Source organism: Taudactylus pleione, unplaced genomic scaffold, assembly GCF_031769625.1.
Source record: "Taudactylus pleione unplaced genomic scaffold, aTauple2 ptg001020l, whole genome shotgun sequence".
NCBI lineage: Eukaryota > Metazoa > Chordata > Amphibia > Anura > Myobatrachidae > Taudactylus > Taudactylus pleione.
The window spans coordinates 392,292-410,706 of record NW_028285421.1 but is presented as its reverse complement, the minus strand read 5'-3'; the positions used below and the strand labels follow the sequence as shown (position 1 = coordinate 410,706).

At 47.8% G+C, this 18,415-nt stretch overlaps 2 protein-coding genes across 2 annotated transcripts in view; both read right to left on the bottom strand.

Annotated features, from left to right (window-relative positions):
• The window catches only part of LOC148454249 (uncharacterized), a 236,274-nt gene that overhangs the window by 184,970 nt on the left and 32,889 nt on the right, over positions 1-18,415 (bottom strand). The gene's annotated exons all lie outside the window — the stretch shown is intronic.
• Positions 1,794-15,626, bottom strand: LOC148454251 (uncharacterized). Its single transcript, XM_088461153.1, has 7 exons — positions 15,588-15,626; positions 4,213-4,362; positions 3,296-3,485; positions 3,002-3,080; positions 2,788-2,885; positions 2,512-2,660; positions 1,794-2,224 (listed from the first exon to the last, which is right to left on the bottom strand). The coding sequence occupies exons 3-7, from the start codon at positions 3,308-3,310 to the stop codon at positions 1,879-1,881; spliced, it is 687 nt and encodes a 228-aa protein (XP_088317279.1). The 5' UTR covers positions 3,311-3,485; positions 4,213-4,362; positions 15,588-15,626; the 3' UTR covers positions 1,794-1,878.

Sequence of the window (18,415 nt, the reverse complement as noted above, 5' to 3'; positions counted from 1 at the left end):
TGGATGTATAATTGGGGTAACTGTGTTAACTCCTGGAGAAACTCGGGTGATGACATCATCATCAATTTCACAATTTTGAGTTAAACTGAGATGATCCTCTGAGACATCCTGGCTGCTACATCCATCTGCTGGGAATAAAATACATATACAGAAACATGAATGTTTGCCCACAAGATTCATTATACATATAAAGATTATGGTGAAATGTCCCCAATTTGCAATAAAATTAGCAGATGTTAAATTAACATATATACATCATTAACTGGTACCAAAATATACTGAAATCTATATACACTCATGTGCCAGAAAACTGAGACAGTTGCTTCCATTCCTAGTACATCCCACCCCATCCTGCATGATATGGTATATTCCTCAGAGGAAATACTACATCTAGGCAGACATCTTTACATCCATTGTATAATTAGCAGTGACAATGGCAGCATATCACTATATAAGTGACTTTATCGAGGCTTCATAGTAAGTCCTTTCATGCATTTACTAGATGGGAGCAGCTCATTCAGCAGGACAATGTCTAACTGCACAGGTCTGTAGCCACCAGATTATGGCTGGAGGAGCTGTCCTCTGAGTTTGGCATCATGAGTTGGACTCCTTGTTTGCTGGATTTTGACCAGTGCTGATAGGGAAGAGGTGTAATATACATGAGATGTAGTGTAAGATAAGGTGTAAGCACCAGTGCTGATAGAGACAGGTGTAACATGCTGCCTCCAGGCTTGCAGGGAAGAGGTGTAATATACATGAGATGTAGTGTAAGATAAGGTGTAAGCACCAGTGCTGATAGAGACAGGTGTAACATGCTGCCTCCAGGCTTGCAGGGAAGAGGTGTAATATACATGAGATGTAGTGTAAGATAAGATGTAAGCACCAGTGCTGATAGTGACATGTGTAACATGCTGCTGCCTCCAGGCTTGCAGGGAAGAGGTGTAATATACATGAGATGTAGTGTAAGATAAGATGTAAGTACCAGTGCTGATAGTGACATGTGTAACATGCTGCTGCCTCCAGGCTTGCAGGGAAGAGGTGTAATATACATGAGATGTAGTGTAAGATAAGGTGTAAGTACCAGTGCTGATAGAGACAGGTGTAACATGCTGCTGCCCCCAGGCTTGCAGGGAAGAGGTGTAATATGCATGAGATGTAGTGTAAGATAAGATGTAAGCACCAGTACTGATAGAGACAGGTGTAACATGCTGCCCCCAGGCTTGCAGGGAAGAGGTGTATTATACATGAGATGTAGTGTAAGATAAGATGTAAGCACCAGTGCTGATAGAGACAGGTGTAACATGCTGCTGCCTCCAGGCTTGCAGGGAAGAGGTGTAATATACATGAGATGTAGTGTAAGATAAGGTGTAAGCACCAGTGCTGATAGAGACAGGTGTAACATGTTGCCCCCAGGCTTGCAGGGAAGAGGTGTAATATACATGAGATGTAGTGTAAGATAAGGTGTAAGTACCAGTGCTGATAGAGACAGGTGTAACATGCTGCCCCCAGGCTTGCAGGGAAGAGGTGTAATATACATGAGATGTAGTGTAAGATAAGGTGTAAGTACCAGTGCTGATAGAGACAGGTGTAACATGCTGCCCCCAGGCTTGCAGGGAAGAGGTGTAATATACATGAGATGTAGTGTAAGATAAGGTGTAAGTACCAGTGCTGATAGAGACAGGTGTAACATGCTACTGCATCCATGCTTTAGGATAAGAGATTGTTGTAGTAACTGAGCAAGGAGAATATGTGACTCTTTTCTGTAATAAGTGTTTACAACTCACCTGTGCTGATATCTGTAGGGATTTCCTCCTCCTTACACTGCTGATCACCCTCACATACATCTCTTTTTCTCCCTCTATATCTTCTACCTTCATATCAGTCACATACATCTCTTCTTCTCCCTTTGTATCTTCTGCATTTTTTATTAGTCACATTTGTATCTTCTCCCTCTATATCTTCTGCCTTCATATCAGTCACATATGTCTCTTCTTCTCCTACTGTATCTTCTGCCTTTATATCAGTCACATACGTCTCTTCTTCTCCCTCTATATCTTCTGCCTTTATATCAGTCACATACGTCTCTTCTTCTCCCTCTATATCTTCTGCCTTTATTACAGTCACATGCGTCTCTTCTTCTCCCTCTATATCTTCTGCCTTCATATCAGTCACATATGTCTCTTCTTCTCCTACTGTATCTTCTGCCTTCATATCAGTCACATATCTCTCTTCTTCTCCCTCTATATCTTCTGCCTTATTATCAGGAACATATGTCTCTTCTTCTCTCTCTATATCTTCTGCCTTCATATCCATCACATATGTCTCTTCTTCTCCTATTGTATCTTGTGCCTTTATATCAGTCACATACGTCTCTTCTTCTTCCTCTATATCTTCTGCCTTTATATCAGTCACATACGTCTTTTCTTCTTCCTCTATATCTTCTGCCTTTATATCAGTCACATACGTCTCTTTTCTTCCTCTATATCTTCTGCCTTATTATCAGTCGCATACGTCTCTTCTTCTCCCTCTATATGTTCTACCATTATATCAGTCACATACGTCTCTTCCTCTCCCACTATATCTTCTGCCTTTATATCAGTCACATACGTCTCTTCTTCTCCCTCTATATCTTCTGCCATCACATCAGCCAGAACTTCACCCTAAATAACCCATAAAATACAGTCGGTTTGAGATGTCACAGTATAATATCAGACACACACAGCTTCTCTACACATCATATAGTGACAGTCACTTTGGTATATTGGTTAGACCCTAAATCCCACCTACCTGATTCTCCTGTGGGATCCTGTGATTCTCTTCTATACAATCCTGGGAATAAAAAAGATGGGGACATCTCTCTGGGGTATTTCTGTTACTGGGTCCATCTGTAGGAGACACACAGTGACTGAGTACATTGCATATATGTGATCAGGTGATGTGTGTATATAGGGGGCCCCCTTACCTGCTCTCCCCTGTACAATGAATGACAGTCTCCTCTTACCTAGTGATGTTAGAGGCTGGTGATTCTCCATCATCATTTCCTTGTTCAGACCCGTGTGCTCCTCTATGTACTCCCCCTCCTGCATGGAGACATAGACAGTGACATCCTGACATCTTATAGAAACCTGACACACAATGATACAGTCACATTCCCAGTAATCACCTCTCCAGTCATCACCAAGACACATCCCCTGGTGTTACTGTATAATGTCCCATTCCCAGCAGACACCTCTCTAGTCATCACACAGACACATCCCCTGGTGTTACTGTATAATGTCCTATTCCCAACAGTCACCTCTCCAGTCAGCATTTGAATGATCTTGTTGGTGAGTTCCAGGATCTTCTAGACATTGTTTCTCATGTATCACTAAGTGAGGTGGAGGCTCCGTAATGGGGCTCTGGGTCCTGCGCACTCCTACTAACACATCGGGATGGCTGCTGGGTGTCTCACGCTCACCGGGTGTCTTCTTCAGTACTGTGTAATCCTGTGTATTGGGGGAGACACCAAATATCGCTGCATTAACTCCCAGATCCTCTCACCCCCTCAGATATGTCACTGTTTTATTAGTATAGATATAAGTGATGTCACTGTGACACTCCCAGATCTTCTCAGCTCCCCAGTCATGTCCCTGTATTATTACTATATATATAAGTGATGTCACTGTGACACTCCCAGACCTTCAAAGCTCCCCAGTCATGTTCCTATATTAATACTATAGATATAAGTGATTTCACTGTGACAATCCCAGATCCCCTCACCTCCCCAGTCATGTCCCTGTATTATTACTATAGATTTAAGTGATGTCACTGTGACACTCCCAGATCCCCTCACCTCCCCAGTCATGTCACTGTATTATTAATACAGATAAGTGATGTCACAGTGAAACCCCTGACACTCTCACCTCCCCAGTCAGGTCTTTGTATTATTACTATAGATATAAGTGATGTCACTTAGAAACTCCCAGATCTTCTCACCTCCCCAGATCCCCTCACCTCCCCAGTCATGTCCCTGTATTATTACTATAGATATAAGTGATTTCACTGTGACACTCCCAGATCCCCTGACCTCCCCAGTCGTGTCCCTGTATTATTACTGTAAATATTAGTGATGTCACTGTGATGCCCCCAGACCCTCTCACCTCCCCTGTCATGACCCTGTATTAGTACTATAGATATTAGTAATGTCACTGTGACACCCCCAGACCCTCTCACCTCCCCAGTCAGCAGGTAGATGATCTCCAGGGTGAGATGTAAGATCCTCTCAGTCCTGTGACTCCCGTCCTTGTCTGTCCTCAGGGAATCAGTGAGAATAGAGAACCTTTGCCATGTAGTAAAAAATCTGGTTCCTCACAGCAGGACTGCCTAGGAATAAATATAATAGACATTACAGAGAACACATGTAACACAGTCAGATATGTAACAGTGAGTGACCAGTAAGTCTTTCCCCCCAGCCATAGAGCCCTGGTCAGTGTCAGAGGTCCCTGTGACCCAGTCCCATAAGGCTCCTCAGAGGCCGGCACACAGCGCTGTACTGCATAATGTTACACCAATACTTCTCTCCTGGCTGGGGGTCTTATTCTGGGACAGGACAGCAGATAGCAAAGAGAATGAGAGAAAGAATCACCAATAATGATTACAATCACTCTGACTATATATGACTCTGCAGCTGTAGTGGAACCATAAGTCGCAGAGTACCCTGTCATGCTTAAAGCAACAGTTACCCTACCATTGCCCTCAGATGTAGGTGTCATGTGTGACAAGCCTGCCGGCCGTGTGTGTGCAGCGTAGGGTGGGGTGAGACATGTCCTGGGGGATAATCAGTGACACTCTGAGGGATCTGGGGACTGTCACAGTCACTGGCTGTCTCTGAGAGAGTCTCTATTACTCAGTATAACAAGATGCCCTGACAGTCTCAGCTCAGGGAGTGCGGCCCTTTGTTACATGGCCTGTCAGTGTCCCTCCCCAGCGCCTGTTATGTATCATCTGGTATATACATACATGTTATATCTATTATGTGTTATTCCCTGACCACTCATTACTGTTATTATTACTCTGTAGTTACTGCTATAACACTCTGCTCAGTCTGTATAATACTAATAACAGGACACCACAGGCTGCTCCCCCTGTATAATAATAACAGGACACCACAGGCTGCTCCCCCTGTATAATAAGTAGAACAGGACACCACAGGGTGATCTCCCTGTAAAATAATAACAAGACACCACAGGCGGATCTCCCTGTATAGTAGGCACCACAGGCTGCCCCTCTGTATAGTACGCATAAAAGGCCGCTTCCCTTGAATAGTTAGGCACAACATGCTGCTCCCCCTGTATAATAGGGCACCACAGGCAGCTCCCCTTGTATAGTAGGCACCACAGGCCTCTCCCCCTGTATAATAGGCACCAAAGGCCGCTCCCACTGTATAGTAGGCACCATAGGCCCTTCTCCCTGCTTAGTAGGCACCACAGACCGCTTCCCCTGTATAGTAAGGCACCACAGGCTGCTCCCCCTGTATAGTAGGGCACCACAGGTTGCTCCACCTCCTACAGGTCGCTCCACCTATACAGCAGGATACCACAGGCAGCTCCCCCAGTATATTAGGTACCACAGGCCTCTTCCCCTGTATAATAGGTACCACAGACCGCTCCTCCTGTATAGTAGGCACCACAGGCCGCTCCCACTGTATTGTAAGGCACCACAGGCTGCTTCCCCTGTATAGTAGGCACTACAGGCTGCTCCCCCTGTATAGTAAGCACCACAGGCAGCTCACAAACTGGTTACAGTGGCGGCATCTGAATGAGCGTTTGGGAGTGCCACCAGCGATTACATACATGCTATAATCACCTTGTAATATAAAGTGTGATTGGTCCACAAGCGCTGGTAATTATATATACACAGAATGCTCCTTTTTCTCTACTTTTCTTCTACAATCCTCCAGCAGAGTAAAAGAACAACAAAGAAACCTCAACAATGGTAATTACCGTCACTTTTCATAAACACCAGCCAGACTGACCACTATCCTTAATACAATGAGATGAGGACATCAAAAGGATTCTTAGGGGCTTTTATACCCTTCACCAGCATAAGATTTGTTATACACTCAACTCAAAGCAGCGTATTTCAACCACAGTGCCATAGTACACTAGTGTGCTGCGAGCGGTTCTCAAGCGTACCACGAGATCAGCGAAGTGAGAGAGGACTTTACTTGTAGTGCTGGCCTGGGCAGTGCTGGGCTGTTCTGGGATGCTCAGGTGCGCATGGGCCGTGACCTATGGAGACGCAGTGGCATGACTGGTCATCAATGCCATGTTGCTCGCCGCATACACACTTCTCCCAGCTCTGCACTGAGTGTGATCAGTTACTGAGTGTGACTGAGCAACTCCAGCCGATGAAGGACAAAACAGGGACGTCAGCAAGACTTCTCAGCTGGTTATTTTAATTTGTTTCTGTAGGGGCCAATGTAATTTTTTTTTTTTTAATCCTATGGGGAGCAAAGAGATTGTTTTCTATTTCTGTGGGGGTAAATAAATGTGAATGTTTTTCTAGGTGGTGGCCAATGTGTGTGTTTGTTTTCTTTATGTGGGGACCATTTTGTTTTATTTATTTTTTCTGTGGGGCCATTGTGCTTTATTTTTTCTCTGTGGGGCCTAAAGTGTTGGTTTTTGTTCTGTGGGGGACAATGTGCTTTATTTTTTTCTGTGGAGGGTAATGTGTGTGTTTGCTTTTCTTTGGGGGCCAATGTCTGTTCTTTATCCTGTACGGGGCCAATTTGTGAGTGTTTTTTCCCATTGGGGCCAATGTGTGTGTTTTTTTGACCCGTGGGAGACAGATGGTGTGTCTTAGCAACTTTTAAAATCTTGTTTGGTCTGCCACGAGTTGAAAAAGGTTGCAAATCACTGCTCTATAGGTAATGCACTCACCAATATATATATGTTACATTTATTAAAAGGTATCTTTAATCAGGTACCCCACATAAGATGACAGGTTATCCTCACCAGGAATAGAATTATAGTCATTGTTATTCCTGAAATCAATGCAAGTTGATCTTTTCGTCTAGTGCAGAAATGTTGTGAGGTCACGTGGTTGTTCCTTGTTGTGTCCAGAGAGCTGTGTTATTCCCCCTCATATATCACTGTACGGTCCACTCTCCCCTATATAATAATACCACATATCAGTGTGTGCTGGGAGCTGTGTTATTCCCCCTCATATATCACTGTACGTTCCCCTCTCCCCTATATAATAAGACAACATATCAGTGTGTGCAGGGAGCTGTGTTATTCCCCCTCATATATCACTGTACAGTCCCCACCCCTATATAATAATAATACCACATCAGTGTGTGCTGGGAGCTGTGTTATTCCCCCTCATATATCACTGTACGGTCCCCTCTCCCCTATATAAGACAACATATCAGTGTGTGCTGGGAGCTGTGTTATTCCCCCTCATATATAACTGTACAGTCCCCTCACCCCTATATAATACCACATATCAGTGTATGCCGGGAACTCTGTTATTCCCCACAATATATTACAGTACAGTCCCCTCCCCTATATAATAATACCACATATCAGTGTGTGCTGGGAGCTGTTATTCCCCTTCATATATCACTGTACATTCCCAGCTCCCCTATATAATAATACCACAAATCAGTGTGTGCTGGGAGCTGTTATTCCCATTCATATATCACCATGGATTCCCCTCTCCCCTACATAATAAAAATTATACCACATATCAGTGTGCTGGGAGCTGTGTTATTCCTGTCACGGCCAGGGTTTCTCGGCATGGTGGTCAATGGGTAATACCGATATGTTACTGTGGCGGGAGGTCTCTGGCGGCAGCGCTGGTGTTTGGCGAGGGGCATTGGCTGCACGTGGCACATTGTCACTAGGGGCTGGTGAGGCCTGGCGGTGTTTCCGTTCGGCATGGGCGCCGCCATCTTGCATCCGGCCACGTGATTCAGTTATCCAATCCTGGTAGGTCATGTGCTCTCTCCAGCCAGTCATAGAGCGGCACTTGGTATTTAGGAAGGTCCAGAGCCTTCCTTCCCTGCCAGTGCAACGTGTTTCTCAGCTACAGCTGAGAGAGAGTACCTGTGCCTTACTAGCCTCCTTGGAAACGCTACCTAGCCTGTTACCTTGCCTGCTCCAACCCGCTGGACTTACCCTGCACCCTCCATTTACCTTTCCCCTGCCAGAGTACCTGAGTCTGCTGTCTCCCTGCACCTTGCCTCACACTCTAACTCCCAGCTGGACTTCATTACCTCTGCCTGCATTTCATTTCAGCTCACCATACCTGCATACTGGACTGTTCCTGCCTGTCACTATCTGGACATTCTCCCATAAGGTGTATATAAAACATAAATGCATTCTGTGTTTATATTTGGGTCCTATTCCCAAGATGTTTAATTATTAAATGCAAATATTCCAAAATACGGAATATTCAGTTATCCAAAATACCCCATGTCCCAAGAATTTTGGATATGGGAGACTCAACCTGTATCAGTGTGTGCTGGGAGCTGTTATTCCTCCTCATATATCACTGTACTGTCCCCTTTCCACTATATAATAATAAAACCACGTCAGTGTGTGCTGGGAGCTGTGTTAATCCCCATCATATATTACAGTACAGTCCCCTCTCCCCTATATAATAATACCACATATCAGTGTGTGGTGGGAGCTGTGTTATTCCTCCTCATATATCACTGTACGGTCCCCTCTCCCCTGTATAATAATAATCCCCCTATATAATAACAAGAGATATGGTAAGAACTTACCTTTGTTATCTCTGTTTCTACGAAGTCCATAGGGTCCACAGGGTTGACCTTGGGGTATAGCTGGATCTGGATCTACGGGCACCACGCAGTTCAAGCTTTGCTGCTCCCAGGATGCACTTGGGTCCGTCCTCCTCTATACCCCGCCCCCGAGCCACAGCACCTCAGTTGGTAAGCAGCCAAGGCCGGAGAAAGAGACTAAACAGAGAGAAGGAAGACTGGAACACACAAGAAACCATACTCACAGAAATGGGAGACGGAAAACCGGTGACCAGCCATATGAAGCCAGGTGCGTCAGGGCGGGCACCCTGTGGACCCTATGGACTTCGTAGAAACAGAGATAACAAAGGTAAGTTCTTACCATATCTCTTGTTTTCAACTTCAGGGTCCATAGGGGGTCCACAGGGTTGACCTTGGGGATGTCCCAAAGCAGTTCAACTAAGGGCGGGGACGCTCCTGTGCTGAAAGGAGAACCCGGCGCCCAAAGGATGCATCCTGAGAGGCGAAGGTGTCAAACGCATAAAACCTCAAAAACGTCTGAATTGAAGACCAAGTGGCCGCCTTACACAGCTAAACAGCAGAGGCGCCACGTCTAGCAGCCCAAGAGGGACCCACAGAACGAGTGGAATGAGCCTTAACAGAGGCTGGCACAGGTAAACCCTCCTGTGCGTAAGCCTCACAAATAACGGAACAAAGCCAACGGACTAACATTTGTTTGTTGGCAGGCCAACCCCTCTTGTGAAAACCAAAGAGGACAAACAATGATTCAGACTTCCTAACCGAAGCAGTCCGGTCCACATAGATTCTAAGATCAGGTGACTGAAAAGCTGGCACAACAAGTTCCTGATTGATGTGGAACTTTGAGACCACTTTAGGCAAAAACTCAGGACGAGTGCGGAGCACCGCTCTGTCCTGGGGAAAAATCAGAAAAGGAGGACGACAGGAAAGCGCCCCCAATTCTGACACCCTCCTGGCAAAAGCAATCGCCAGGAGAAAAACGGTCTTAAACGTCAGCCACTTGAGTTCCACTGACTCAAGAGGCTCAAAAGGAGGACCCTGCAGGACCCGTAGCACCACCGCCAAGTCCCAAGGAGCCACAGAAGGCACGAAGGGAGGCTGGATCCTGAGAACACCTTGGAAAAAGGTGTGAACATCCGGCAGTGTAGCAATCCATCGTTGGAACCACACGGACAAAGCGGACACATGAACCTTCAGAGAAGCAAGGCGTAAGCCGAGGTCCAAACCTGATTGAAGAAATTCCAAGATTCTAGAAACTCAGAACACCTGAGGATCATAGCTTCTGGACTCACACCACTGAAAGTAAGTGCGCCACACCCTGTGGTAAATCCGTGCAGAAGCAGGCTTGCGTGCCCTGAGCATGGTAGCAATAACCGAACCGGAGAAGCCCCGAGACCTCAAGACGGCTGTCTCAAAAGCCATGCCGTCAAAAACAGTCGACCCAGATCCGGGTAAAGGCAGGGCCCTTGAGACAACAGGTCCCGATGCTGAGGAAGAAGGTACGGAGCGTCGATGGAGAGGCTCCTCAGATCGCAGTACCAAGGACGTCTGGGCCACGCCGGAGCCACCAGCACGAGCGTGCCGCCGTCCTGCTTGAATTTCCGCAGGACCCATGGAAATAGGGATATCGGAGGAAACAGATACGCCAGGTGAAACGTCCATTTCACCGACAGCGCGTCCACCAGACATGCGCCTGCGTCTCTTGTCCTTGACCCGTAAACGGGCATCTTGTGATTGTGACGGGAGGCCATCAAGTCCAGCTCCGGCAGCCGCCATCTGTCCACGAGTAGCTGAAACACCTCTGGGTTAAGCGACAATTCCCCGGGATGCACGTCGTGACGGCTGAGGAAGTCCGCCTCCCAATTGAGGACTCCGGGGATGAAGACCGCCGAGATTGCTGGAATGTGGCACTCCGCCCAAGCAAGGATGCGAGACACCTCCGACATCGCTGCCCGACTGGGAGTTCTTCCTTGGTGGTTGATATATGCCACCGTGGTGGCGTTGTCGGACTGCCCCTGAACCGCTCTTCTGTGAAGAGCGGGGCCGAACGACTGCAGGGCCCTGTATACTGCCCGCAGTTCCAGGATGTTGATGGGGAGAAGTGCTTCTTCCGCAGACCAACGACCCTGAAGCGACAATGAGCCGGTCACCGCCCCCCAACCCCGGAGACTGGCATCCGTCGTGAGCAGGACCCAGTCCGGGATCCAAAAGGGGCAACCAGATGAGCTGTCTGAAGCCACCAAGCCAAAGACTGCCGAACCTCCGGGGACAACACCAGCATCTGAGAGCGGATCCGGTAAGGTAACCCGTTCCATTCCGATAGAATCAGCCCCTGCAGGGGCCGGGAATGGAACTGGGCAAATTCCACCATGTCGAATGTCGACACTATGGACCCCAGAACTCTCATAGCCGAACCGACAGGCGGCAACTGTTCAGGCAACTGTGTATCCGCAGCTGTAGGGAGGAGACCTTCTCCGGAGTCAGGAAGATCCTTTGCTGACGAGAATCCAGCAGGGTTCCCAAATGAACCATCAGCTGTGATGGAATCAGGGAGGACTTTCTCCAATTTATCAACCACCCGTGCGCTTGCAGGCAAGCGATCGTCAGGTGGAGATGTTGAAGCAGTACCTCTGGGGAGCTTGCCAGCAACAGGAGGTCGTCCAGATACGGCAGCAGCCGTACATTCTGGTTCCGAAGACGTGCGGCCATGACTGCCATAACCTTTGTGAATACCCTCGGTGCCGTGGAGAGGCCAAAGGGTAGCGCCCGGAACTGATAATGATGCTGAAGGATAGCGAACCTCAGATACCGCTGGTGCGAAGGTGCTATCGGAACATGGAGGTAGGCGTCCTGGATATCCAGGGACACCATGTAATCCCCAGGTTCCATCGCCAGAATGATGGAACGTAACGTTTCCATCCTGAATTTGGGAACTCTGAGGAATTTGTTCAGAGACTTCAAATTGAGGATAGGGCGATGAGAACCATTGGGTTTCTGCACCAGAAACAGAGTAGAATAGTACCCCGTCCCTCGTTGTGATTGAGGAACGGTTAACAATGACCCCTGCTTTCAGCAAGGACTCTATAGCCTCCTGAATCTGTAAAGCCTTGGTCTTGTCCTGAGAAGGACTCGTGCAGAAAAACTGGTGGAGCGGTCTGTGCCGAAAAGACAGGGCGTACCCCTGGGAGACCACTTCTCGAACCCAGGCATCCGTGGTGGTATTGTGCCAGCACTGGGCAAATTGAAGAAGTCGGCCTCCCACTCTGGGGTCCCCCAGAGGGAGGCCCGTCCCATCAGGCAGAAGGTTTATCCTCCTGCTTGGAAGAAGGGTGCATGGCACTCCAGGCCTGATTCTTGGGCTTAGAAGCGGCCTTGGTCTGCGACTGACTCGGGAAGGACTGACCTTTAGCCTTGCCCTGAACCCGAAAGGACCGAAAGGCAGAGCTCCATACTTTGGTAGGTGCAGAAGCCGAAGGGAGGAAGGCTGATTTAGACTTAGCCAGAGTATCCACTATTTTGTCCAAGTCTGGACCAAAAAGCAACTCTCCATTAAAAGGTAAGGCCTCCAGGCCCTTTTTGGAGTCTGCGTCAGCTCTCCAAGACCGCAGCCACAAGGACCGACGCGCCGACACAGCTGCAGCCGACACCCTAGAGGTCAGCAGGCTTGCATCCAACGATGCTTCCCCAATGTAGGAAGCCGCATCCCTCACTTGTCCTATCAATGCTCTCCGGATATCCGGAGCATCATCCGGAAAGGTATCCTCCAAAGCATTGGCCCAGCTCTCGATGGCCTTAGCCACTCAAGAGAAGGCCATGGACGGACGGGCCACAGCCCCAGAGAGAGAGTAGATAGACTTTAAACAAGTCTCTACTTCCCTGTCCGTGGGATCCTTCAGGGAGGAGACAGACGGTAAAGGCAACGTAGCGCTTTTAATTAAGCTGGTGACATGGGAATCCACGGCAGGCAGAGTTTCCCATTTCCTGCAATGAACCTCAGGAAAAGGATAGTTGGAAGCCAACCGTTTCTGCGGTTGGAATCTCTTGCTGGGCAACTGCCAGGCCCCCGCCATATGATCCGTCAACTGGTCAGACAGGGGAAAAACAGTCGAAGCTACCTTGGCCTTTTTAAAATTAGGGTACTTCGACCTGGGAGCCGGTGCATCCTCCTCTATATGAGAGGACATCCACCCAGGGAGGGGGTACCGCCTGAGGATACCCCTGAAAGGGTACCATTGACTGCTGCGTCACCGTGGGAGACTGCACGTATACAGGCAATCCCGCATAAGGACCCACAGTCTGAGACCCGGGAGGAGACTGCACCAGATGCGTAACCCTGGGGGAATGGGGGATGGTAGGCTAGGGCAACGGCCAAGAAAGGGACCGCAAGCCGGTCCGCGATCGACGCCAGCAATTGTGTAAACAACGCCCAAGGAGGATTCTGCGCCACCGGGGGTTTAGAGGGACCAGGTACCAGGTAGCACCGCCTGCACAGACCGATCTGAGACAAACCCACCCCATCAACCCCTGCCGAACAGCGCCGGCAGGAAAACAACACAGGAGCCACGGAGCGCTCATTCTCATCAGACATAACACAAAAACTTTTGCAACAAAAGTGTATCACCGAAAAGAGGTGAGGCGTATAACACCTGCACACTCCCAAGTATGCAACACAAACAGCCCACAATATGGTACTGTGTAGCACACCACTGTATGTGACAGACCTCAAAAATACGTAGATCTATATAAGTGAGGTACACAGAAAGAACACCCCTCCCCCATGCACCTGCGGGCCGTAGGAGAAGGAAAGGGATAGGTATAACTGACAGTAAGAATAAATAAGCACAGACAGCAGCACTAGCAAAAGTCAAATACCATGCAGGAAGTTATACTCACTGCACTTTTCACTACAATCAACCTGCCCAGATTCAGTGTCTGGGAGGGCTATAGCGCTACGAACACTGTCATTTGCAGGGGAGAGGTACGCAGGGGGACCGGTCCACTTGATACCGCCCGGGAGCTCTGTGTTGCTGCTACTGAGAAGATGGCCGCCGGAGAGCTCAGAGGAGGAGTGGCCGAGAGATAACAGCCCAGCGACGCCAGCACGCATGAGAGAAGGCGCGCTGGGCTGAGGGGAGGAGCCGCTAAACCAGGGAAGGCTGCCTCCCCTGGCTAGTGATTAACCCCAGGGATGCTGGTCCCTTCCAGCAATTATTCCCTGTGGGTCCAGCGGACACGCGGGGTATTCCTGAAGAGGGGGAGCCCGCCGCCGATACTAGCGCCACCGGTCTGTCCCCAGAGACCGGCGGCTGAAGACTGCATTCTTTCCCCCGCGCGCAGCGCGATGCACTGCACACGGCTTACCTGGCCCCGTAGAATCCGGCAGCAGTCAGTGGGAGGTCCCGGAGCCATGCTAGTACTGACTCCGGGGTCCCGCTGCGATCCCCAGATCAGTACTGGCGTTGCAGGGCCAGCGGGGCAGTTGGAGCGGCAGCGTGGACATCCAGATGGACAGTCTGATGCTGCTGTTCTGAAGAAGTAAAAAATAAATAAATAAAATCTTCTTTTAAACATAAAAATAAAGCTTAGGGGCTGCTTATGCAGCCCCACTGGCCAGGGTGACCCGACTCCAGCCGGGCACCAACTAAAACTGAGGTGCTGTGGCTCGGGGGCGGGGTATAGAGGAGGACGGACCCAATAGCATACTGGGAGCAGCAAGGCTTTAACTGCGTAATACCCGTGGATCCAGATCCAGCTATACCCCAAGGTCAACCCTGTGGACCCCCTATGGACCCTGAAGTAGAAAATACCATATATCAGTGTGTGCTGGGAGCTGTGTTATCCCCCTTCATATATCACTGTATAGTCCCCTCCCCCTATATAATAATAAAATCACATATCAGTGTGTGCTGGGTGTTGTGTTATTTCCCCCTCAAATATCACTGTACAATACCATCCCACTATACAATAATAATGCTACATATCAGTGTGTGCTGGGAGCTGTTTTATTCCCCCTCATATATCACTGTACAGTCCTATCTCTCCTATATAATAACACAACATATCAGTGTGTGCTGGGAGCTGTATTATTCACCCTCAAATATCACTGTACAGTCCCCTCACTCCTATATAATAATACCACATATCAGTGTGTGCTGGGAGAAGTGTTAATCCCCCTCATATATCACTATACAGTAACCTCTCTCTATATAATAATAATACCACATATCAGTGTGTGCTGGGAGCTGTGTTATTCCACCTCATTATCACTGTATGGTCCCCTCTCCCCTATATAATAATACCACATATCAGTGTGTGCTGGGAGCTGTGTTATTCCCCCTCATATATCACTGTACAGTCCCCTCTCCCCTATATAATAATAATACCACATATCAGTCTGTGCTGGGAGCTGTATTCCCCCTCATATATCACTGTACAATCCCCTCCCCCCTATATAATAATAATATCACATATCAGTGTGTGCTGGGAGCTGTGTTATTCCCCCTCATATATCACTGTACAGTCCCCTCCCCTTATATAATAATAATACCACATATCAGTGTGTGCTGGGAGCTGTGTTATTCCCCCTCATATATCACTGTACAGTCCCCTCTCCCCTATATAATAATAATACCACATATCAGTGTGTGCTGGGAGCTGTGTTATCCCCCCTCATATCACTGTACGGTCCCCTCTCCCCTATATAATAATAATACCACATATCAGTGTGTGCTGGGAGCTGTGTTATTCCCCCTCATATTTCACTGTACAGTCCCCTCTCCCCCCTATATAATAATAATACCACATATCAGTGTGTGCTGGGAGCTGTGTTATTCCTCCTCATATATCACTGTACAGTCCCCTCTCCCCCATATAATAATAATACCACATATCAGTGTGTGCTGGGAGCTGTGTTATTCCCCCTCATATTTCACTGTACAGTCCCCTCTCCCCCCTATATAATAATAATACCACATATCAGTGTGTGCTGGGAGCTGTGTTATTCCTCCTCATATATCACTGTACAGTCCCCTCTCCCCCATATAATAATAATACCACATATCAGTGTGTGCTGGGAGCTGTGTTATTCCCCCTCATATATCACTGTACGGTCCCCTCTCCCCCTATATAATAATAATACCACATATCAGTGTGTGCTGGGAGCTGTGTTATTCCTCCTCATATATCACTGTACAGTCCCCTCTCCCCCATATAATAATAATACCACATATCAGTGAGTGCTGGGAGCTGTGTTATTCCTCCTCATATATCACTGTACAGTCCCCTCTCCCCCATATAATAATAATACCATATATCAGTGTGTGCTGGGAGCTGTGTTATTCCTCCTCATATATCACTGTACGGTCCCCTCTCCCCCCCTATATAATAATAATACCACATATCAGTGTGTGCTGGGAGCTGTGTTATTCCCCCTCATATATCACTGTACAGTCCCCTCTCCCCCATATAATAATAATACCACATATCAGTGTGTGCTGGGAGCTGTGTTATTCCTCCTCATATATCCCCTGTATCGTTACCTGGATCCGGCTGTCAGAAATGTCTATGACAAAATGGCCGCTAGATTCCCTGAGTTCCCGCCCCCTCCGCTCTGTGACTGGAAGACTATAAGAATATGGCCGCCGGTAACCGAAGATGAGGACACTATTGTACTATAATTGATGTTACTCTAGTGATGAAGCTGTGAGCGGGAGAAGCTGGTTGCTGCTAGTTACAGGACGTCCCTCCTACTTTATGCCGCCTGATTGGTTACTCGCTGCTGCCAATCAGCGCTCTGAGGGGAATGAGAGGAGGGCGGTCACTATGACATAGGGGGCGGGGTAAGCAGGAGCCATAGTTACATGGAGATTAGAGGGGCGGGGCTATGTAGAGGGGGCGTTTTTTTCTGCAGCTTCCGGGTGACGGTCTCGTGGCAGCAGGAGGAGGAAGAGGCAGCAGGTGATGGTATTTATTATTATTATTATACAGGGGGAGCAGACTGTGGTGCTGCATTATCATTATACAGGGGGAGCAGACACTAGTGTTCTATATAATACAGGGGGAGCAGACTATGGTGCTGCATTATCATTATACAGGGGGAGCAGACACTAGTGTTTTATATAATACAGGGGGAGCAGACTGTGGTGCTGCATTATCATTATACAGGGGGAGCAGACACTAGTGTTCTATATAATACAGGGGGAGCAGACTGTGGTGCTGCATTATCATTATACAGGGCGAGCAGACACTAGTGTTCTATATAATACAGGGGGAGCAGACTGTGGTGCTGCATTATGATTATACAGGGCGAGCAGACGCTAGTGTTCTATATAATACAGGGGGAGCAGACTATGGTGCTGCATTATCATTATACAGGGGGAGCAGACACTAGTGTTCTATATAATACAGGGGGAGCATACTGTGGTGCTGCATTATCATTATACAGGGCGAGCAGACGCTAGTGTTCTATATAATACAGGGGGAGCAGACTGTGGTGCTGCATTATCATTATACAGGGGGAGCAGACACTAGTGTTCTATATAATACAGGGGGAGCAGACTGTGGTGCTGCATTATTATACAGGTAGAGCAGACACTAGTGTTCTATATAATACAGGGGGAGCAGACTGTGGTGCTGCACTATCATTATACAGGTAGAGCAGACACTAGTGTTCTATATAATACAGGGTGAGCAGACTGGTGCTGCATTATCATTATACAGGTAGAGCAGACACTAGTGTTCTATATAATACAGGGGGAGCAGACTGTGGTGCTGCATTATCATTATACAGGGATACCAGACACTAGTGTTCTATATAATACAGGGGGAGCAGACTGTGGTGCTGCATTATCATTATACTGGTAGAGCAGACACTAGTGTTCTATATAATACAGGGGGAGCAGACTGTGGTCCTGTATTATCATTATACAGGGGGAGCAGACACTAGTGTTCTATATCATACGGAAGTAATAGACCCTGCTGTTACTATAACACAGCTGGAGCAGCCTCTAGTGCTGCACTTTGTGTATACAGGTGGAGCAGACTCCAGTGTTGGTATTATACAGATGGAGCAGATAACAGTGTTAGCATTATACAGGTGAAGCAGATAACTGTTGCTTTAATACAGGTGGAGCAGAGCCTTTTGTTACTTTAATTCAGCTGGGGCAGTCTCTGTTTCTGCATTATCATTATACAGGTGGAGCAGTACCCAGTATTGGTAGGATACAGGTAGAGGAGATCCTTTTGTTAGTATAAGTCAGCTTGAGCAGTCTCTAGTGCTGCATTGTTTTTATACAGGTGGAGAAGACTGCAGTGTTGGTATGATAGAGGTGGAGCAGAACCTTTTGTTACTAATATACAGCTGGAGCAGACTCTGGTACTGCATTAGCTTGATACAGGTGGAGCAGTCCCCAGTGTTGGTGTAATACAGGTGGAGCAGAACCTTTTACTATAATACAGATGGAGCAGACCGTGGTGCTGCATTATCATTATACAGGTGCAGCAGTCCTCAGTGTTGGCATTATATAGGTGGAGCAGAACCTTTTGTTACTAATATACAGCTGGAGCAGACTCTGGTACTGCATTAGCTTGATACAGGTGGAGCAGTCCCCAGTGTTGGTGTAATACAGG